The sequence below is a fragment of the Podarcis bocagei genome, assembly GCF_964188305.1.
Source record: "Podarcis bocagei genome assembly, chromosome: Z".
Taxonomy (NCBI): Eukaryota; Metazoa; Chordata; class Lepidosauria; order Squamata; family Lacertidae; genus Podarcis; species Podarcis bocagei.
In genome coordinates, this window is record NC_138140.1 from 42,952,595 (window position 1) to 42,975,941 (window position 23,347).

Genomic DNA, 23,347 nt, shown 5'->3' on the forward strand with positions numbered 1-23,347 from the left:
CTGTTCATTTCTTCCCTTTCTGTGACCTGGAAGCCCCTCCTTCCACTTCCTGATCGGCAAACCCTGTAACGCTTCAGAGAGAGAGAGAAGCACTCTGCACATGGTCAAGTATGCTCTTGCCTATTTTTTTAATCTGAGCATGGGTGAAGGGAGGGGAAGAGAGGGGGAACCCAGAGTTGTGGAAGGAAGCTTACATCACACTTATACCAAAAACAGAGACTGAAAAGACACAGCTCAATATCATTGCTTAATGTGGATTATAAATTTTTTGCAGACATTTTGGCTAAAAGATTAAAAAAGGTGTTAGCAGAAGAAATCCATAAAGACCAAGCGGCCTTTCTCCCAGGCAGACATTTGTCTGACAATACGAGGAATATAATCAATATTTTAGAAAAACTACCAGTGAAGATTAATACTAAAGCAGTTTTGATATTTGTGGATGCAGAGAAAGCCTTTAACAATATTTCTTGGAGTTTTATGAAGAAGAATCTACAGGGGATGGGGGTAGGTCAAGGTTTTGAAAACGGTATAGGTACAATTTACTCAGAACAAAAGGCAAAATTAATTGTGAACAATGTAGTGACAGAAGAGTTTAAGATTGAGAAAGGGACACAACAAGGTTGCCCAATCTCTCCATTGCTTTTTATATCGGTCCTGGAGGTTTTGCTAAATATGATTAGAAGGGACCATTTGGTAAAAGGCATACAAGTGGGAGCCAAACAGTACAAATTGAAAGCATTTGCTGACGATTTGGTATTAACTTTACAGGAGCCAGAATCTAGCACCAAAAGAGTATTAGAACTGATCCAAGAATTTGGTCAGGTAGCAGGTTTCAAGTTGAATAAGACGAAAACTAAGGTTTTAGAGAAAAATCTAACTGAGATTGAGAGAGATAAGTTTCAGAAGGAGACAGGATTGACACTGGTTAAGAAAGTGAAATATTTAGGGGTTAACATGACTGCTAAGAATGTGAATTTATTTAAGGATAATTACGAAAAATGTTGGATTGAAGTGAAAAAGGATTTAGAAATATGGTCAAATTTGAAGTTATCGTTGTTGCTGTGATAAAAATGAATGCATTGCCAAGAATGCTGTTTTTGTTTCAAACATTGCAAATTTTGGATAAAATGGACTGTTTCAAGAAGTGGCAGAGAGATATCTCTAGATTTGTATGGCAGGGCAAGAAACCTCGAATAAAATTTAAGATATTAACAGATGCTAAAGAAAGAGGTGGATTTGCCCTGCCAGATCTTAAACTTTATTATGAATCAGCCACATTTTGTTGGCTGAGAGAATGGATGCTTCTTGAAAACACGGATGTGTTGGATTTGGAAGGTTTTAACAACGTATTTGGTTGGCATGCATGTCTGTGGTATGATAAGGTTAAATCACACAAAGTGTTTAAAAACCATATTGTCAGAAAAGCACTGTATAATGTTTGGATAAGATATAAGGACTTGTTAGAAAATAAAACCCCAAGATGGTTGTCACCAATGGAAGCAAAGGCTCAGAAAAAACTCAATACGGAGGCCAAATGGCCGAAATATTGGGAAATCCCGGAACAAGAGGGAGACAGATTAAAATTGCAGAGCTTTGAAAAATTAAAAAACAGAGTACGAGATTGGCTCCATTATTATCAAATAATGGAGGCATATAATTTGGACAAAAAATTAGGCTTCCAGGTGGAAAAATCAAAATTGGAAACAGAATTGTTAGACCCTAAAGTTAAGAATTTGTCAAGAATGTATAACTTGCTGTTGAAATGGAATACTCAAGATGAAACGGTGAAATCTGCTATGATTAAATGGGCACAAGATGTTGGACATAATATTATGATGGCTGACTGGGAACAGTTATGGACCACTGGTATGAAGTTTACGGCATGTAATGCCTTAAAAGAGAATTTAATGAAAATGATTTACAGGTGGTACATAACACCAGTCAAGCTTGCAAAAATTTACCATTTGCCCGATAATAAATGTTGGAAATGTAATGAAACTGAAGGTACATTCTTTTACCTTTGGTGGACATGCCCAAAGATTAAGGGAGATGATCTATAATGAAATGAAAAAGGTATTTAAATATACTTTTCTGGGGAAACCAGAGGCCTTTCTCCTGGGCATGGTCGGCCAATTGGTGCCAAAGAAGGATAGAACTTTTTTCATGTATGCCACAACAGCAGCAAGAATACTTACCGCAAAGCACTGGAAGACACAAGATCTACCCACCAGGGAAGAATGGCAGATGAAGCTGATGGACTACATGGAACTGGCGGAAATGACTGGCAGAATCCGATACCAGGGAGAAGAGTCGGTGGAAGAAGATTGGAAAAAATTTAAAGTATATTTACAGTAATATTGCAAAATTAATGAATATTAGAAGGATGCTGGAATGAAGTTATATGGCTTTAGCAGAAATGTTATAAAGAATTAAGTAAAAATATATTGTTAATGGACCAAAGTGGAAAATTTAAGGTTAGAGTGTCTTAAGTTAAATTTTAGAACGAAAATTGAGAAAGATGGAAAGGACTTGCTGAAATAGCTAATTGAACTAGAATACAAAAAAGGGAGGTGTGAGGAGGTCGATGAAACAAGTATATGAAAGGTAAAGACATGGAAAGGCTGGATGTGTTTTAAAATGTTTTTGTTCTTTTTTGTTGTTTTATTGTATTTTTTTGTTTTTTGTTATTTCTGATGTATAGTAAGGTATTGTTTTGTTTTGTTTAATTTTCTATTGTTCTTTTTCTCTTTCTGTAACTTGCAAACTCCTAATAAATATCATTTTAAAAAGAGAGAGAGAGAGAATGCTGCAGAATACGCAGGAGCCTGGGTGGTTTGAAAACAATGAAGCTTACTGGAGGGTCCCCAGAAGAGACCTTAGTCCACATTGCTTTAAAAAATGAGTCCCGTGTACGCAATTTGAGTAGCATGGCTCAAATTGATTTTTTGTCGTATGTATTTCAACAATCCCAAAGTTTGAGAGCATGTAAGCACAGATGTTGTAATGGTTACAACCCCATTGAAGAAGATAACAGTGGTTACCCAAACTTCGTTGCTGGTTATGAAGGGGCCCCCATGAGAGTTCAAGCTTCAGGGTCCCCAAAATGTAGGTCCGCCACTGAGAAGGGGGAGGAAGGGGCGGCAGGCAGGCAGGCAGGGTGGGTGCGTGGGTGGGTCTCGGCGCCTGGTTGCCGCTCCGCCCGCAGAGCAGCTGGGGAGGCCGATGGGCGGCGACTGGCTTGCTTGGAGAGGCAGGGCTGGGCAGCAGAGAGGGCGGAGCTCGGAGAACCACAGAAGGTGCCGCGGGAGGGCAGGACGTACCTGGGGAGACCCGCTGGATGTAAGTAGCGCCGGCACCGGGGCAGGGAGGGGAGGAGCGCGCTGGAGAGGAATTTGGATCAGTGGCTTCGGCCGGGGCTTGGCTGGAATAAGCCTGGATTCAGGGGAGGCAAAAGGGACCGGGTCCTCCCTTGCGAGGCCGGGGGTGCGGGAGACGATCTGCTTATTTCTTGCCCCCAGGAAAGGAATGGGGGGTGGGGTTCTTGATGGCGCGCCGGGCACAGCGCTACCCCCGCACCCTTCTTCTCTCTCTCTCTCTCTCTCTCTCTCTCTCTCTCTCTCTCTCTCTCTCACACACACACACACACACACACACCGCGGAAAGCTCAGGGCAGGAGGGTGTTGCAACCGCGGGAAGAATGGGTGTGGGAATAAGGCAATGTTCTAAACAAGGGTTTTATTGGGGGCGGAATCCTACTTGGAAGTACCCCCTCTGATCGCGATGCCCCGCCCCTCCAACCCCTGAAAAGTTTGAGGTCGCGTGCTCTGCTTCTTCTGAGAGAGGTGTACACGATCCCGGACACGAGAGGTCCCTTTTCTTCAGTATCCCAGAGCTCGCTGGACCCTAGTGGATCCTGGCACACATTTTGAATTTCGCGTGTGACTGGATCGCAGCTGTCATTAGTGTGCTTGCGTACGTGCGCGACTGTATTTTAGTTCGTATTCTTCCAGAGTTTAAAATACAACTCATCACAGGCCCGCAGGAAAGTGTGCAACTCTTAAATCAGAGATAGGGAATGAATGGCCTGCCAGATGTTACTGGACTACAACGCCCATCGTCCCTGGCCATTGGCCTTGCTGGCGGGGGCTGATGGGAGTTGGAGTCCAACAACATCTCGGGAGGGCAGAGCTTTCGCTGCCTTAACAGCTTAACTGAATGCACGCACGTTAATAATTGTGAATGGAATGAGAAGTGTATAGCAGATTCAGGGAGAGACTGGGAGCTGTCTGATCGAACTCCTGACATTCTAAATGTTCTTGGAATTATGTGGGCTTGACTCCCTGGTTCTCATTCTCAAAGTGGTCCTTTGGGAGATTTGGGTGCTGACCCGCCCTTTAGAATGAAGGAATGAGCGCTTTCTCCTGAGCTCCCGGCTTATCTGACAATGTTGTGATTGTACGAACACGAAGTGCTTCTCTTAAGAGCCTGAAATCTCTTGCGTGATGGCAGTGGGGGCATGCACCCCCTCCCAGCCTTTAGAATTTAATCTTTGAGGGAGGCAGCGCTAATGCAGCCCGGGGATGTCAGTACTCAAGATGTCAAAAGGCTCCATCTGTCTATTTTAAGAATACGGGGAGGCGGAGGGATTAGCTAGGCTGGCTAGTTAGACAGCCAAGCGTTCCACCATATGCTTTCTAATTTTCCTTCTTTCTCCCTCCACCCCATTTCTCTCTCTCATGTGCGTGAGTTTGGTTGCCCTTGGGGGATGGTTGCTCTTAATTTATAAGCACAATTTGCGCCTCTGCACATATTTCTAATTGAAGATCCTTAGTTATTCCAGTTGCACTCAATTCAGTGACACTTCCCCATATTTCCCTTCCTACACCTTCACCTGAGAGGTTCAAAAGTATTCTGTTGTTGTTTCTATTGCTGGACATATTTTAGCAGGAGGGGTGGGAGCGGAGATCTGTTTTATTATTAGCATTTATGATAGCAGGTTCCCGCACTCCCCATCTAAAGTTCTTATAGGAATATCATTATAGCAGCTATTTCTGCACGGCTACCATATATTTCAATAATTCCACGCAAGCTTATTTGTGCTGGTATTTATGCCCTTTCCTACAGGTAAGATCAAAACACTTGCTTGCATTAGGGCATGGGTGTGGAACTCCCGAGCAATTGGTGGACTGCAGCTCCCATCACCCTTGACTGCTGGCCCTGCTGACTGGGGCTGTTGGGAGTTGGAGTCTAAAAGCAGCTGGAGGATCACAGTGTTACAAACACAGTTTGGGGTGGAAATGCACAAGTTGGTCTAGAGCTTCTGCTTACAGTGGTACCTCAGGTTACCGATGCTTCAGGTTACAGACTCCACTAACCCAGAAATAGTACCTCGGGTTAAGAACTTTACCTCAGGATGAGAACAGAAATCGCGTGGTGGTGGTGGGGTAGCAGCGGGAGGCCCCATTAGCTAAAGCGGTACCTCAGGTTAAGAACAGTTTCAGGTTAAGAACGGACGTCCAGAATGAATTAGATTCTTAACCCGAGGTACCACTGTATTAGGGTTGCCATCTTACTAAAGCAATTTAAAAAATAAAAAAAAGGTGCATTTTAATCATGGCAACAGGTTCCTTGTCCTTGCATGATGGACTGTACAATAACAGAACATGTTGTAGATAGTTTTCCCAGAAGAACTCCCATTCTTCTGGAATAATTAAGGTTATTCCAGGAACAAATACATTGAAAAGTGCTTTCTTTTGATATAGCTGTTTTTGGTGGAGGGAAATGACCTGACCTGCTTGGTTATTGGGAAATAACCTGACTTTGCATTTAGGGATGGGGAACCTGCAGCATTTCCAGATATTGGTAAACGCCAGCTCTCCAGTGGGACTTGGGGGTCCAGCAATATGAAACTGCATCAAGCAATATTTTATTTTATTTCTACCCACTCTGCCTTTTCCTCTTTTTTAAAAAAAACCAATATTTTATTAAAGCAATATATTAAATAAACTAAGTAACATAACAAACAAACAAGATACACACTGTTATTGCTAACATGAGCAATTCTAACTTGGAGCAGTTTGATTTTTACTGTCTCTCTGGACGGACAGTAACAGCTTTCATTTGTTTTAATTTGTTATGTTTGTATGAATCATTGCCATTAATAATAATAGTAATTGCATTGCACTTCTCCTTTACTCCTCTGTTAGCTGCCCTGGAAACATAAATTTAAACCACATTTTGTAAATGTTTAGGGCTCTGGAGTGCAGGGAAGGCAAGTGCTGCTGCTTCATTTCTTGAACTTCCTTCCCATCCATTTATTTGTTTAGGTTTTCTTAGCACTGGAAACCACAGTGTCAATGGAAAGCCATAATTTTAGACTCTGGTTGCTTTTGCCAGCACCTTGGCACTGTCTAATGAGCACAACTTCCACTCCACAGAACAGGGGTGAAGACACAACCTCCAGATGATGCCAATGTCCAGCCCTGCTGGCTGTGGCTGATGGGAGCTGGAGACCCTCAGCTTTTGGAGGGCCACAGGTGCCCCACCCCAGCACTAAATTGTGATTGACATCCATCTGTCTTGAGAGACAATGGAGTGCACCTACAGGGGTGAAGTCAAAACTCTGTGTGGGCAGCACTGAAGTGATACCCCTGGGGTGCAAACCTGGGCAGTGTCTATGGAGGTCCTGGGATGCCCAGATGACAATATCCTGCTTTCTGCCTCACTGCTGTGGTCCAAAGGGAAGGAAAGCAATGCGTTTGGCACCAGCTGGGCTGCAGGAGTTGCCGGAAGGAGTGCCATTCAACTGCCTTAGGGACTCCACTCTGGATTTGTGTAGGGTTTACTCCTTCACCTTTTCTTCTCCTGAAGATATCCTGCAAGGCAGCGGAGGGTTAGGATCAGAGCTTTCCTTCTCCTAGATGGGCTCCCTTCCCAGGTTGACATGCCCCATCTACCACTTCTTGAAATACTTTGTACACTGGAACAAACAGCAAATTTTCTACTTCTTTACGCATCGCGACCTCTGGATATTTCGTTATCCTAGCAAATAAACGTTTTCACATCTCCAATCAATCTCTGCCTGATGCTTAATTCCATTTTTAAATCTGGTGAACATAATCTAATACATAGTTTTAATGGGAGAAAATACACAGGGCCCCGGTCAATAGGCCTGATCTTCTGCCTCTTTCCTCGCCTCCTACTGGAGGATTGCTGCTAATCTTTGTCTTTCTAGCATAGCCGCTTGGTTAGGCTCTGTGGTTAGCCTCCATATCATTAGTTACATAATATGGGCATCAAATGATGCAAAAGAAGAGCAAGCGCAGGGTAGAAGCTGCATCTCTTGGTTTCTCTTGGGGTTGCATGAAAATGTTACCCTGCAAAAAAAATTCAAGGAAAAGATGTGCTTTCAGGAAGCAAACAAACCTACTTTTGTAACAACTTGCATTTTTCTCTCTGCTCATTTGCAGCTCTGGTGAGGTACTTTTAATATTTTCTCTCTCTCCAAAATTCTGCACAGCAAAGAGACCTGCATAACCTACTCAGCATCCATACCACTTGACTTCATCTCCATCTTCAAAATACCTGCAATTAGAGATGGAAGGATCTGTCAATTCCGGTTCTCTCAGTCTCTCGTTTTTCGAATCTTAAATTCAGTTCTCCACATTTCTACAGTAATTTACGAATATGTGGTGGTTTGTTTGTTTTTTAAATCCTCATGGAAATTCTTCAACATTCTTGTGCGAATGTCTTTTAATAAACACATTTTTGTATGCAGTTTTGACAGATTCACACATTTTTGCAAGCAAGTTCTCCTCTAATATAATGGATTTCTGTATTTATTTATATGCACACTTTTACCTAATATATGCCGGGGGGGGGGTAAACATTGTTTGGAGGAGTGCAGCACAAAATTTAAATAAATATAAATTTCAGTAGATGAGTGTGCTTTGGTTCTTGGATGATTCCAAAAAGTGCAAATTTGACAGAGTCACCTTTAAATGCAAACTAAATCAAATTTCTCCCTTATCGCATGAAAAAGCTACAAGTAAATTGTGTAGGTATTCTGTAGGTACTCTGCTTTCTTCATTGCATTTCACCTCTTTCTAGTACGCCTCCCCACTAACATATGCATTTTGCACGCCCTTTATGAATGCAATAAACCTACTTTTGTGTGCATATTTTGGGACTGAAAATCTGGAGAAATGTGTGATCCAACTACTAGTACTGCTGTGATCTACAAGCAGCTTTGGAAAAGTCAAATCAGGTTGATCTGCTGAAAAAAAAGTGGACAAATTCTTCCTACTCTCCCTGGTATTTTGCACCTGAGTTCCTGAACCCGCCTTCAAAGAGGCCACTGCCCCTTAGCATCTGTTTACTCCACTTCAAAATGCAAAGTACGAAACTGTCTGGATTGTTCCTATGATCCTACACTGCAGGACTATGTACACCTTAAGGGCTTGAGATGAATGCATCAAGATCGTTTCCCCCTGCTGTGGTTCAAGAGATGTTCTCACGGTGTTATACACATCAGAGCAGGGTTGTCTTCAGCCAGTGCTCAGGACCTGCTTGGTCTCTGTGCCCCTGCAGCCCCATCTCCAGAACTCCTATTCATGAAGCTGTCATCTGCACATGCGTGCACATTTCTAAATGCACAATGGGTATCTCAAATGTACACACCTGATTTCAGTACAAAGTGAATGTGGCTTTAAGCTTTATAGTCTGATTGAAGCTGGTTTGAGAGAGAGAGAAAAAGCACCAAACAGCATTATTTCTCAGGAAACTACAGGACTGTTTTGGTTTGTGGCTATCGTAAATGCAGCTTCAAGAACTAGCAGTGGGAATGCACTGGCTGAGGAGTAAAGTGTGTAATTTGTACACATTTGTACACAGCCTAGGCTACTTATTAGAAGAATGCAGCAAGCCAGGCAGAGATCCTTTGCATGTTGCTAACATGTACAAATTTGAGCTCTGCTTTCACACCAGATGTTCCTCTTGTTAACAGCATTCGTCCTTAACTTCACTTGATAAACCTGGGTTTTGTCTGAGCTTGCCTGTCTTCTTCCCTGAGGAATTGTAGAGCAGGAAAGCAACTCCTTGTAAGGCGTTTTTATTTTTTATTTTAATCTTGGGTTTTTTTTGGCTTGCTTGCCTGCAGAGCTTCTTCTTTGATGGTACTCCTCTGTGTTGGTTCCACCCCTCTTCCCCCAGTGAGTTATAGCTGGGCAGGTTGCCAAATTGTCACTCTACTTCCAGACGGAATGAGACCATTCTGTGCCTCCAGTGGCTGACTTGGTTTGGGTATCTGCACCAAGTGATACTTCTTAGGACTGATGTCGAAGATGGAGCAACCCCCAGTGAGGAACAGCTAAACCTTTTGTTTGGCTGAGACAAATAGTCCTGTAATGAAAAATTCTGTAGCGTTGCATCAAGTGAAGAGCCCCCCCTCTTGGTTTTTCACTATCGGGTGGCTATTTACTTAACAAAATTTGCATGCCGCTCAGCCATACATGAGCTTCCAGGAAGTGGTTTGTAAACAATATGAAGTATGCATTAAAATTGACATTAAAAACAGCTTATAACAAAAAGCAAAATGAATAAAATCAACAGTTAGAAGTATGCATTTCTAAGCCAAAATTACAGGCTATTTTTCTTTACTGGTCTGAGTAGGTTCACCTAAACTGAAACTGTATTAGCAGGTGCTGAAGAGAATACAGGAGAAGCACCAGGATAATGTCAGTGGGCAGGGAGTTCCAAAGTGTAGGAGCCATCACACTAAAATATCAGCTACTTACAAGTGTGGAATGAACATTCTTAAAAATGCCAGTTCTGCAGCTCTAAGTGTTTCATTGGGCATATGTATTGTCAGCTGAAGTTTCTGTAGCTACCTGAAGCTGCTTGCTCTAATGGCTGCTGATGGCTAGGCTAGGAGATGCTGTTTCACTCGCGTTGATGGCTCAGATGGCTACTGAGGAATGATGTGCCCCGCAAAATGAGGTCTGGGAAAGCAGTTGAGAATTGCAATATTGCTAGCACAGGAGGCAGAGAGTTCAGTTGTGCTTGTAGTCGGAAGGAGGAATCCAGAATGTAGCAGCTAGCCTGGTGACTGGGATTGGTTGACCAGTCCTGAAATACCTACATTGGCTCCCAGTATGTTTCTGAGTACACTTCAAAGTGTTGGTGCTGACTTTTAAAGGACCTAAATTGGTCCTTGACCAAGAATACCTGAAGGAGCATCTCCACCCCCATCGTTGAGCCCAGACACTGAGATCCAGTTCCGAAGGCCTTCTGGTAGTTCTCTCACTGTGAGAAGTGAAGCTACAGGGAACCAGGTAGAGGGCCTCCAGTGCCACCGATCAGATGTCAAGGAGATTAGTAACCATACAGTCAAACCTCGGTTGCCGAATATAATCTGTTCCATTCATCTTTGGAAACATTTGACAACCGAGGCGTGGCTTCCGATTGGTTGCAAGAACTTCCTGCACTCAAGTGGAAGCCGCATTGGACATTTAGCTTCCAAAAAATGTTTGAAAACCAGAGCATTACATTCCAGATTTTCAGCGTTCGGGAGCCGAAATGTTTGAAAACGGGGCCATTCAGGAACTGAGGTTTGACATCTGAAGGCAGCCCTGTATAGGGAAGCTTTTTCAGATTTAATGTTTTCTTCTGTTTGTATAAATGTTGGAAGCTAGAGTGGCTGGGGCAGCCCAGTCAGTAGGGTGTCGTAAAATTATTATTATTATTATTATTATTATTATTATTATTATTATTATTATTAATTTTGTTAAAGAGGAGGACTATGTAGATGCTGTTTGTTTTGGGGAAAAGTGATACTGAGTCACAGAGTAGTACTGTCTGAGTGCCTGTGTTCTCCCTCCATGCTCAACTCATATATATTTGTAAATATATAGATATGGGTGGGTTGGGGACTACTCTTAAGCATCCAGTGCTTTTTCCTTCTAAGGAAATGGAGCAAACCCATTATCATTGCAATTTTTACTGCTAAGAAGAGGAGGCGGGGAGGTTGTGAATGAAACTGGATCGTGCCAAACCAACAGGCGCAATGGCAATTCAAAAACCCTTTGCTTGAAATTGTAGGAGGGGAGAGTGCTCTTACATTTAGGTACTCTCTGCTCGTCAGGTTCCCATGGGCACGTGAAAGCCACTGTAAGAACATGATGCTGAACTAGATGGGCCATTGGCCTGATCCAGTTGACATGTCTTATGGTCTTAACTGGGTGAATATTCAGCCTATGCCAGCTGAGTTATATGTGGCATAAAAACATTTGCTGTGCCTGTGTAATAGCCCTACTTGTAGGAGAGGACCTGGCTATGGAGTCTGTAAAAGCAGAATACGGAAAAATGAGAGGAGATGTACTATTTGGGGCATGCTGTTATATTTGACAAGGAGCAATATGGATCTCATTAGAAAGATCTTTCATTTCCCACCCCACCTCGCTGCCCCATCGTCATTATGCAAAGTCTTCTAAAGCTTAGGAAAAAGTATAACAGCATTTCTCTCTGGCTTCAATTTCCCCAGCACTAGGCAATCCAATCAATAATTTTTTTGGTCATTGGTTTAGCAAGGAGAATGAATTGGTCCTGCTGCTAAATTTTAAACTCAGTTTTGTTTTGAGTTTCTCTCTGGGTTTCCCTCTCTTTTTGATGAGGTTTCCCATCTTAACCATTTTCTGCATTTATTGCAGTTGACAGCTTTTCCCATTCAAATGCCTGAAACGTTTTAGTTTGGAGCTCAAGTTCCAAGCTGGCATACAGAATGTAATCCTTGGGAATTCAGTTCTGAGCGGTATTAAATTGTACAATTTAAGTTTTGATCTCAGCCTCTCTTTTTCTGGGCTTACTCTGTTGGATCAAACTGGGGAAGGAATTTCTATCTCACTTCCTGAATTTACTTATTGTATCTATATACCACCCTATATCCAGAGATCTTTGGGCAGTTCACAGAAAAGATCATAATATATAAAATCAAAATAAAATCAATAACCCAAATAACCCCCTCCCCGAAGAGCCACATTTTAAAAGGGCATAGTATGTAAATCAGATCAACAAAGGCCTTAAAGAGGAACATTTTTCCCTGGCACCGAAATGTGTATAATGAAGGCGCCAGGCAAACTTCCCTGGGGAGAGCATTCCATGGATGGGGAGCTACTGCAAAGAAGGCCCTGTTCTCATGTTGCCACCCTCCGGACCTCTCAAGGAGGAGGCACACGAAGGAGGACCTCAGAAGATGATCTCAGGGTCCTGGTAGATTCATATGGAAAGAGGCAGTCCTTGAGCTATTGTGGTCCTGAGCCATTTAAGACTTTATAGGTCAAAACCAGCACTTTGAATTTGACCTGGAAACTAATTGGTAGCAAGTGTAGTCGGACCAGGATTTCCAAACCATCCTCAGAGGCAGCTTCACCTCTAACACATTGCAGTAATCTAACCTTGAGGTCATCAGAGCATAGACAACAGTAGTTAGGCCATCCCTGTCCAGATAGGGGCGTAGCTGGGCCACCAGCCAAAGCTGATGGAAGGTGCTCTGGGCCACTGAGGCCACAATAATAATAATAATAATAATAATAATAATAATAATAATAATAATAATAATAATAATTTTTTATTTATACCCCGCCCTCCCCAGCCAAGGCCGGGCTCAGAGCGGCTTACAAGCAATAATAAAAACAAGATGAGTGATTATAACTTAAAAACAAAAATAAAATACAACATTAAAATAATGGAACATTAAAATATTAAAATGGAGCCTCATTGCAGGAGAAGGAAAAGAAAAAAGAAAAAGGGGGCGGAGGGAATCAAATTGGCTCCAATCCAAAGGCCAGGCGGAACAACTCTGTCTTACAGGCCCTGCGGAAAGAGATCAGATCCTGCAGGGCCCTGGTCTCATGAGACAGAGCGTTCCACCAAGTTGGGGCCAGTGCTGAAAAGGCCCTGGCTCTGGTTGAAGCCAATCTAACTTCCTTAGGGCCTGGGGCCACTAGGGTGTTGTTATTTATGGACCTTGAGGCTCTCCGTGGGGCATACCAGGCGAGGCGGTCCCGTAGGTACGAGGGTCCTAGGCCGTGAAGGGCTTTAAAGGTCAAAAGCAGCACCTTAAATCTGACCCTGTACTCCACCGGGAGCCAGTGCAGCTTGAAAAGCACTGGATGAATATGCTCCCATGGCAGAGACCCTGTGAGGAGCCTCGCTGCAGCATTCTGTACCCGCTGGAGTTTCTGGGACAGCTTCAAGGGCAGCCCCGCGTAGAGCGAGTTACAGTAGTCAAGCCTGGAGATGACTGTTGCATGGATCACTGTGGCCAGGTCGGGGCGGGAAAGGTAAGGGACCAACTGCTTGATGCGGCGAAGGTGGAAAAATGTCGCCTTGGCTGTTGCTGTGACTTGCACCTCCATGGAAAGGGAGGCGTCAAGGATTACACCCAAACTCTTAACGGAAGGCAATGGCACTAATTGGGCCCCCGCAAGAGAAGGGAGTTGGTCCCTCATCCCCATGCTATCCCGACCTAGCCATAGGACCTCTGTCTTCGAAGGATTTAGTTTCAATCGGCTCCCACGAAACCATCCAGCCACAGCTTCCAAGCATCTGGTCAGTGTGTAAGGGGCCGAGTTGGTGTGGCCATCCATCAGTAGATAGAGCTGAGTGTCATCAGCATATTGATGACAGCCCAGCCCAAAGCTCCGGATAATCTGGGCAAGAGGGCGCATAAAGATGTTAAAAAGCATTGGGGAGAGAATTGCGCCCTGCGGCACTCCACACACCAAGGAGTGGCGTGACGACATTTCCCTCCCTAGTGCCACCCTCTGTCCCCGACCAGAGATAAAAGAGCACAACCAGTTACGGGCTATGCCCTGTATCCCCACGTCTGCAAGGCGATGGTCCAGAAGATCATGATCGACCATGTCAAAGGCTGCTGACAAATCTAAAAGGATCAGCAGTCCTGACCCGCCTCGATCCAGTTGTCTACGGATATCATCTGTTAGGGCAACCAGAGCCGTCTCCGTCCCAAAACCAGGACGGAAACCGGACTGAAATGTCACAAGTGCCTAGAGTGACAGCAAAGGATCCAGGAGGACCCCCAAGCTGTGAACCTGCTGCTTCAGGGGAAGTATAACCCCATCAAGAGCAGGCGACCTCCCAGCCATCTGGTCTCGGGAGCCACCCACTAGCAGTGCCCCAGTCTAATCTGGATTGAGCTTCAGTTTGTTGGCTCTCACCCAGTCCATTACCGAGGCAAGACCCTGGTCCAGCACTTCCACTGTCTCACCTGCAGATGTAAAGGAGAAATACAGCTGAGTGTCCTCAGCATACTGATGACAACGTACTCCAAACCTCCAGATAAGCCCACCCAGTGGTTTCATGTAGAGGTTAAACAACATGGGGGATAGGATTGAGGCCTGCGGAACCCCACATTGAAGGTTCCACAGGGCTGAAAAGCGTTCCCCAAGTAACACCCTCTGGGAACGACCATCCAAGTAGGACTGGAAGCACCGCAAAGCGGTGCCACCAACCCCCAGTTCAGAGTCACTCAAGGAGGATACCATGGCTGATGAAAGGTATTGAAAGCCGCTGAGAGGTTGAGAACAATTAACAGGGACATGTTTCCCTTGTCTCTGTCTCGACAAAGGTCATCATACAGGGCGACCAAAGCAGTTTCTGTGCCAAAACTGGGCCAAACTCTGTTCCAGGAAATCAGTTTCTTCCAAAAGTGCCTGGATCTGGTCTGCGACCACTCACTCCAGAACCTTGTCCAGGAAAGGGGGATAAGTTAGTTAGGTTTTCTGAATCCAGGGAAGGTTTCTTAAGGCACGGTTTTACCACTGCCTCCTTCAGACAGGCAGGGACCACTCTCTCTCATAAAGAGGCACTGATCACCTCCCTGGCCCAGCCAACTGTTCCCTTCCTGCTGGTTTTCGCGAGGTGAGTCCCCCCCCCCCATGGAAATAATGACACATGACACAATTATTAAGGTTAATGGGCTAAATAAGGCCACAACGTTTATTGGTTACAGGTGATGAGCGCTTTTGGCTTAGGCATTGGTCCTAACCAACTATATCAGACTATAGCCCATCCACTAGAAGTCCAGGAAGGGTTAACCACCAGTAGGGGAAGTCCTGCTGATGCACATCAACTAGGAACTCCTCCGGGGTCACTGCTAGGGGGGCGTGGCTTAGGCCCTCACCTCCTTAGGCTTCAGACAGGGCCATGCCCCCCGGAATCCTCTACCGGACTACCCTTCAATATGTGGGGCAGGTGATGGCGCTACCTCCCCTCTTCCACCTACAGAACTATACCAATGCCTAACCACCAATACCCAGAAAGATGTGATGATTTGGCTACAAGGTAGGCAAAAACCAAGTGGCTGGTGCCACTTTGCCAAGTGGAAAAATTCCTACCAGGCCCCTCAACGGCGACCAACCTAGGTCCATAGCAAGGTCAAAGAATGAAAACCTTATTGGGCAGGAGGGTGGGAAAAGCAGGAACAGCTGGTAAGCGGCAAAGAAGGAGATCCCTGGCCACGTCCTGCTTTAAATAAGGCAGGCCACACCCCCAGAGCCAGCTGATTGGCTGGCCAGGAGGTGACACAGCCGGGAATCTCCCCAATTGTGCGGGAGCTGTGTTCCAGCCACCACGCACGTGGTGGGGCCGTGAAGCCTGCAACTCCACCTCCTCCGAAGGGCGGAAGTGGCTTTATCAGCCAAGAGGGGCAGGGGTCTAGAGCGCAGGTGGTTGCCCTGACTGATCCAAGCACCTTGTCCACATCCTCAAGCCTTACCAGCTGAAATTGATCTAACACAACAGGACTAGACTATGCTCTGGATGCGCCATGAGATTCATCTGCTATAACAGCAGAGTCAAGGTGTTGGTGGATGCAAGCGATTTTATCCTCAAAATGCTTTGCAAACAAGTCACAGTGAGTTACCGTACAACCTGGAAAAGCTCTGCCGGACGACATAATGAAGAGTTGTTAGATGCTGTTCACAAGTTCAGTATGCTCAACAGCCATTATGCTCCTTGAAGAAAAATTTCTTAGCCCCTAGCCATCAAAAGCACCTGAGCAAGCAGCTTCAGCAAACTGCAGATCAGTTGATGACTGCTGTTCATTATCAATCAACCAAGTGGAACAAACAAACAAGATCATAATCTCTTCACTGGAGGCAGACAACATCGCAGCATTTTCATTGCACCAGGGATGGGGAACCTGTAGCTTTCCAGTTGCTAATGGGCTGCACCTTCCACCATCCCAGACCATTGACCATGCTGGCCAGAGCTGATGGGAGTTGCAGTCCAACAACTTCTCGAGGGCCACAGGTTCCTCATTCCTAATTTACAGAACTCTTTGTCGCAGTGATACAAAAAAAGCCTAGCTGAGTTCATTGGTATTTGCATCTGGCTGAAATAGAAACCTTCAGTCCTCTGCAAACTTGCATGGGAGTAAGGGCTGTTGAACATGGTGGGAGTTAAGGTCGTAGTGGATAGCTTGATAAAGACGTCGACCTAGTATGCAGCAGTTGTGAAACAGGCAGGAAAGGAACTGAAAGTAAAAGCGACCGTATCTTGATGCTGTTATACAATTCTATGGTGTAAATGCATTTGGAATACTGTTGGAATACTGTTCTGGCCACCTCTCCTCCAAAAGGATATTGCAGAGTTGGGGGGAAACCCAGTACAGTGGTACCTCGGGTTAAGTACTTAATTCGTTCCGGAGGTCCGTTCTTAACCTGAAACTGTTCTTAACCTGAAGCACCACTTTAGCTAATGGGGCCTCCTGCTGCTGCCGCACTGCCGGAGCACGATTTCTGTTCTCATCCTGAAACAAAGTTCTTAACCTGAAGCACTATTTCTGGGTTAGTGGAGTCTGTAACCTGAAGCGTATGTAACCTGAAGCGTATGTAACCCAAGGTACCACTGTAAAGGGCAGACAAAATGATTGAAGCGGTGGAGCAATTCTCCTATGAGGAAAGGTTGCAGCATTTGAGATTTTTTTTATGTTTACGGAAAAGGTGAGTAGGTGCTGGCATGACGGAAACCAATAAAATTCTAAATAGCATGAAGAAGGTAAAGATAAGCGCCCCCCCTATAATAACAATATAACTTTTTGACATCCAATGAAGCTAAATGCTCAGGACAGATAAATAGCAGGTTTTTCTTCACATAGCACATAAACTATGGAACTTGCTTCTGCAGGAGCCAGCAATAGTCGGTCCCCAATTGAGATGGCCGTAAAAGAGGATTGGGCAAATTCATGGAGGGTAAGGCTAGCAATAGCCCTGAGTGCTGACTGGAAGGACAGATCCTGAAGCTGAGGCTCCAAGACTTTGGTCACCTCACGAGAAGAGAAGACTCCCTGGAAAAGACCCTGATGTTGGGAAAGATGGAGGGCACAAGGAGAAGGGGACGGCAGAGGACGAGATGGTGGGACAGTGTTCTCGAAGCTACCAGCATGAGTTTGACCAAACTGTGGGAGGCAGTGGAAGACAGGAGGGCCTGGCGTGCTCTGGTCCAGGGGGTCACAAAGAGTCGGACATGACTAAACGACTAAACAACAACAACAACAACAAAGGCTAGCAATAACTATTAGCCACAAGAGCTGTGCCTTGCCTTCATGGTTGGAGGCAGTAGTGCTTCTGAATACCAGTGGCAGAAAGCCACAGGCGCATAGCTGTCAACGTTTCCCTTTTTCAAAGGGAAATTCCCTTATTCCGAACAGGATTCCTAGCAAGAAAAGGGAAAAGTTGACAGCTATCCACAGGAGGGGAGAGGTCTCTTGGGCTCGAATCCTGCTTGAAATTGCCAGTTCCCCACAGGCATCTGCTTGGCCACCGTGAGAACAAGACCCTGGACTAGAAGGGCCTGATCCACAGGCTCTAACTTCTGAGTAAACATGCATTGGATTGTGCTGCCAAGCATGGAAGAGTAGCCATATCAGTGCTTTCCTCAATGGTTGTTTTTAATCAACATTTACCAACCCAGTTCCCCCAGATGTTCTGGATTATTTACTCTCATCAGCTCCAGCTAGTGCAGCTGTGCTTGTTGGGGCTGATGCAGGGTGGTTGTTACCCAAAACACCTGGAGGGAAAATAGTTTGCTGAAGATTGGTTTTAATGACTTCATTTTCAGTATTTTTTATTTATTGGTATAGAGGTTTTTGTCAATTTGGTGGTACAGTTGTACCTTGGTTTTCGAACAATTTAGTTCTTGAATGTTTTGGCTCCTGAACGCTGCAAACCCAGAAGTGACTGTTCTGGTTTGTAAACTATTTTTGGAAGCTGAACATCTGATGGGGCTTCCATGGCTTCCGATTGGCTGCAGGAGCTTCCTGCAACCAATCGGAAGCCACACTTTGATTTCTGAACGTTCTGGAAATTGAACGGACTTATGGGGCATATTTTGTTCGACTACCAAGGTACGACTCTATATAAATCTTGTCAAGTAAAATATAACGGGGATCTCATTTTTTTAATAAAAAAAATAGCTGGAGGGAATAAGCTACACTGTTGCATTGCTGAGAGAAATTACTTTCCTCAACAACTGGCTGTGCAGCATGCTAGAAAGGATGTCCCTTGCTGTATAATTTAGACTCCTAATGGCTAGAGGAAATAACTTCTCCATTGCTGCTATTAACCTGTTGACACTGTTTTCTGTTCTGCTTCTTTTGGGTGCCCCAACATTTCACAACAGCCTATTTTCTGAAATCACTCCAATAGCAGGGATAGCCAACCATCGCCCCTCCAGATGTTGCAGCTCCCATCATCATAGCTGTCAACGCTTCCCTTTTTTTAAGGGAAATACCCTTATTCCGAATAGGATTCCTTGCAAGAAAAGGGAAAAGTTGACAGCTATGCCCATTATCCCTGATCATTGGTTCTGCTGGCTAATGCTGATGGGACTTGCAGTCCAGAAGCATGGGGGGAGGGGGCGGTGCCACAGGCTCCCCATTTTTGCCATATAGAAAGTTGCCTTGCACTGAGTCAGGGCTATTGGTCCATATAGCTAAGGATTTGCACTGGCAGGCAGTGGTTCTCCAGGGCTGCAGCCAGGAGCCTTTCCTGCCCCTTCCTGGAGTTGCTTGGGATAGAATTTGGGACCCTCTGCGAACAAACGCTCCTTTTTCTTAACAGGATTGCAGCTTGCTAGTTTGCCCCATCCTTTTTCGTACGGCGTGTTTCAAGTGTGTGTTCTTTAATAGTCGGCAGAGTCCCTTATTAGCCATGGGCGGGGTGGGGGGGAGAGAAAGAGGCGGAGAGACAAACAGATGGTATTTAGGGCTCGAGATGCTGTGGTTTTGTAGAGTTTGAGAGAGACAGAGACAGGAAAGGGGAGAGTTAACAATTCTTACCCATGTATGGAACAAGCACAACCTTCTTTGAATCCTGTTAAGCAGAGCCCGTGGGCCTCAGATCAGGAACTTTATCTGGCTAGTAATCTATAGGCACGCTGGCTTTCGAGTTGGTGTGAGGGAAAGCCGGATGCTAAGTGCTTAGTTCTGATAGAAGGAAGCATCGTTATATGCACGTGAGGAGTTATTAAATATACCCTCACACTGACTGTGTATGAGATACCATGGCGGCGTTCTACAGCTGTCTGAACTTTAAAAGGTAAGTGACTTTAATTATTCTTCGCTTCCCACCTCCTTCCCCCATATTTCTTTTGCAGCGTGGAGACTTTTGCAAACACTTCTTTTTCTTCCTTTAATCATTGTATGATATTGTATGCAAGAACAGGGACCGCTTATCAATTGTTTTAGGTTGTAAGCCTGCAGGCAGAATCTGTTGGTTGTTTTTTTAAAAAAAATTGCTCTGTGTAAATGTCCAGGTCTTAGGTGTTTAAGAAAGACCATTTTTTTTCACATGCAAAGGATGAAGCACCAAATGAATTATCTGGCTTTCCTGAAAGTGCAACTTTTGATATAGAAATGGATAATGGTAATTAAGGTTGCAAATGTACCTTGGGGTGGTGTGAGATAGTGGGAGATGCTTCTGCATAAATATGAACTGAATTACTGCAATCCTATTCAGTTACCTGGAAGTAAGCCTCATTGAATAGAAGTGAACTTACTTCTGAGTAGACATTTTTAACAATGCAAAGTGGGATTTCCAGTATGAAAGTGTATGTGCTTTTATTGTTTCTATAGTGTTTTTTTAATGTGCTTTATTAGTTAGAGAAGATGCTTTCAGGTGTGCTAAGTTGTTTGTGAAGTTGAAAGCAGGAAAATATGTCAGTGTGTCAAGTTCTTGGAAACTAGTTGGATTTAAAACACTGAATGGAATTGAAGATGAGAGTGTTCCACTTGCAGAAAAAAATGAAGGTTTTTGTTAAAATTTAAAAATGAGTGTGATATTATAAAGCAACATTTCTGCAGTTTTAAAATAAATAGGTTCTTATTTGTTTTGATTAATTGCTCTGTGGCTGGAATCCATGCAGCAAATTGCAAAAGGGAAGAAGAATGGAACAAAGCAGGGTTATGTCTGTGTTCTTCTTCTTCTTTTTTTTATTAAGTTATGGTCCATTAATTTTAATATGTACTTGTCAATTACTGGAATTAGTCATTTAAAAATGTGTACTACTTCCAGTGTAGTATCAGAAGAGGTGTACCAGCTTCTGAGAGTTGCAAGTTTGGAGAGTGCTGTTGCATCCATGTCTGCCTTGAGGATTTCCCATGGACATCTATGAGAATAGGATACATGGAGTTTTGGTGTGACCCAGCAGGAGTCGCTTTATGTTCTACAGAAAGCAGCTTTGCCAGTCCTATACATGGTGCATCGCTGAGCAGAGGGCCTGCAAAGTGCCTTTTGCTGTGGTGCCCAAGTGTCCAACTCCAGTTGGCTGTTGGGTACATGGGAAGCAGTGTGGAAGGGAGTTTGATGGACAGGTGGTTGGCCTGCGCAGCTGTGAGAGGTTAGCAAACCTTCACTCCTTTCAAACCATGGGTTATGAAGCTGGCTTTTTTCAGCAAACCATAGTTAAGGTTAGTTGCGCCATTGGGGTGGCAGAGACCCCCAAAAAATTTCAAGGAGGGGGCCGGGCCCCCTCAAAATTCCCTGGCGGTCGTGTGCACATGCCACAGGGTGTCACACGTGCAAGCTGTGGGGTGTGCACACAACACATCAGCAAACCCTGTGGCGCATGCAAGTGACTTGCCCCACAGTGTGTGCATGTGGTGCGAGCATGCTGTGGGACACACTTATGTCATGTGCGCATGCCCCTCAGTGTGCACACACAATGTGCTGATGTCACATGGCCCCAGCCACCTCAATCACAGGGGCAAGGCAGTGTGCATGCTTAAGGTGAACTACAGTTTGTCAAGTCTGTATGCAACACTAAATTGCAGCTGATCAGAAATGGTAATGAAAGCTTCTGATGTCTTCCTTTTCAGGTGTGCTAAAGGAGGATAACGAAAGAAGGGGACATGCAAGGCTCACCTAGACACCTTCTGGTCACTCCAAACCAGTGGGGGCAAACCTATGGCATGTGTGCCAGAGAGGGCACTCAGAGCCCTCTCTGTGGGCACATGCGCTGTCGCCCCAGCAGGGCAGTAGCTTCCCAGCCGGGGGTGGGGGAGGAGGAGAGGAGGGCTCTTGCATGCTGTTCAAAGCCTGCGGCACCAGGGCCTGGCAAGTGAGTGAGGGGCTGAGCAGGCATTGACTTTTGATGCGCCAGGGCCTCCCACCAGTCAGTTTTCCCACTTGGGAGTAGAGATGGGAAGGCCTGGAAGAAAAAACAACAACCAGGAAAATTGGGGGGAGGAGAGAAACCAGGGTTTTGTGCCTGGTTCCCCCCCCCCCCCAATTTTCCCGGCTTCTTTCCAGGCCTTCCAGCACCCCCACTTTGGAGCTGCCTGCCGATTGACACCAGGCAGGTGCTCTCACTGTACCTTTTCTGGCAACTGCTCAAAACATTTTGGTTAGGGCCAGCCCACCTGGACACGTAGAAGCTGCTTGCGATTTACGGTACTTCCTTTTAACCACTGCTGACTTTAATCATCTTTTGAATACTCTTAAATACCTGCTTTTAACTGTTTTATCAATCATTTTAATATTCTGTTGTATATTTCTGTAAACTGTTTAGAAAGCTCTCTTACCATCATGCGATGTATAATACTGTATATAATAACAAATTCAATTAAACACACACACACACACACACACACACACACACACACACACACACTCACACTCCTTTTCCATTCAAACAGAGTTTGAGCCTTAGTGCAACATACTATTCAGTAACTGGATGTTGGTTACTTCTGGGCCTGGCATGCAAAAAAATTGCCTTATGCTTTGCCACGGCTGTCCTCAAGTAGAGATGGAAAGGCTTGGGGGGGGGGAATTGGTAAAATTGGGGGGGGGGAGACAGGTATCTATCCCACCCCACCCACGTTTTCCCCCAAAGCAGTTTTTTAAAACTCCATGAGAAAAATAAGAAAGAGGAAGAACAAGAAGAAATAGAAAATGATAGCATTACAGTGGTACCTCGGGTTACATATGCTTCAGGTTATAGACTCCGCAAACCCAGAAATAGTACCTCGGGTTAAGAACTTTGCTTCAGGATGAGAACAGAAATCGTGCTCCGGCAGCGCGGCAGCAGCAGGAGGCCCCATTAGCTAAAGTGGTGCTTCAGGTTAAGAACAGTTTCAGGTTAAGAACGGACCTCCGGAACGAATTTAGTATTTAACCCGAGGTACCACTGTAGTTCAGAAAATGAGATAGAATGAACCGCATGTATATGTTGTGTCTTCTGGTTTTGTTTTTTTAAAAAGCACTGCTCAAAGGGTAGACTTTCTATGGAGCTTAAATATTGAGGCGGACCTTAACTTTATGTGCTGTTGGTGCTAAGGGGCAAATCTGATTATTTTTTATGTTTATGGTTTCTTGCTTTTTTTGTTGCTTTTGAGGGAAAGGGGGTGGCTACCCATTTTATTGCAAGCATAATACTTTTATCTACACTCTGTTTCACGCAATTTGTAAAACTACTCCACCCTGAACGTTTTTTTCAATTTTTCCAATTTGTCCATTTTCCCCTCCCCCCAGAAAAAAACAGGTCAAAAACCGTTCCCCTCCCCGCATGGCTTCAAAATTTCCAGAAATTTTACATCTTTACTTGGGAGTAAGCCACCCTGAGTTCAGCAGGGCTTAACTCCCAATTCAGTAAGCATATAAAGACGGCAACCTAAGACGGGTCTGCTGGGTTTACAAGTTCGCTGTGCTTTCCCGCAGAAGTCAACAGAGAAATCCATTCCGTGGAGGCTGCGATCAAACGGCAGCCAAAGAAATGGCAAAATATAAAAATAATATATATTATTTATACCCCGCACATCTGTCTGGTTTTT

At 44.7% G+C, this 23,347-nt stretch overlaps 1 protein-coding gene across 1 annotated transcript in view; it reads left to right on the forward strand.

Moving 5' to 3' along the window:
• Positions 1–19,327: 19,327 nt before the first annotated feature.
• Positions 19,328–23,347, forward strand: part of KIAA1210 — a 42,050-nt gene continuing 38,030 nt past the window's right edge. The window contains exon 1 of the mRNA XM_081178974.1: positions 19,328–19,616. Coding sequence (XP_081035100.1) covers positions 19,582–19,616 — 35 coding nt within the window. The 5' untranslated portion in view covers positions 19,328–19,581. The remainder of the gene's footprint in view (positions 19,617–23,347) is intronic.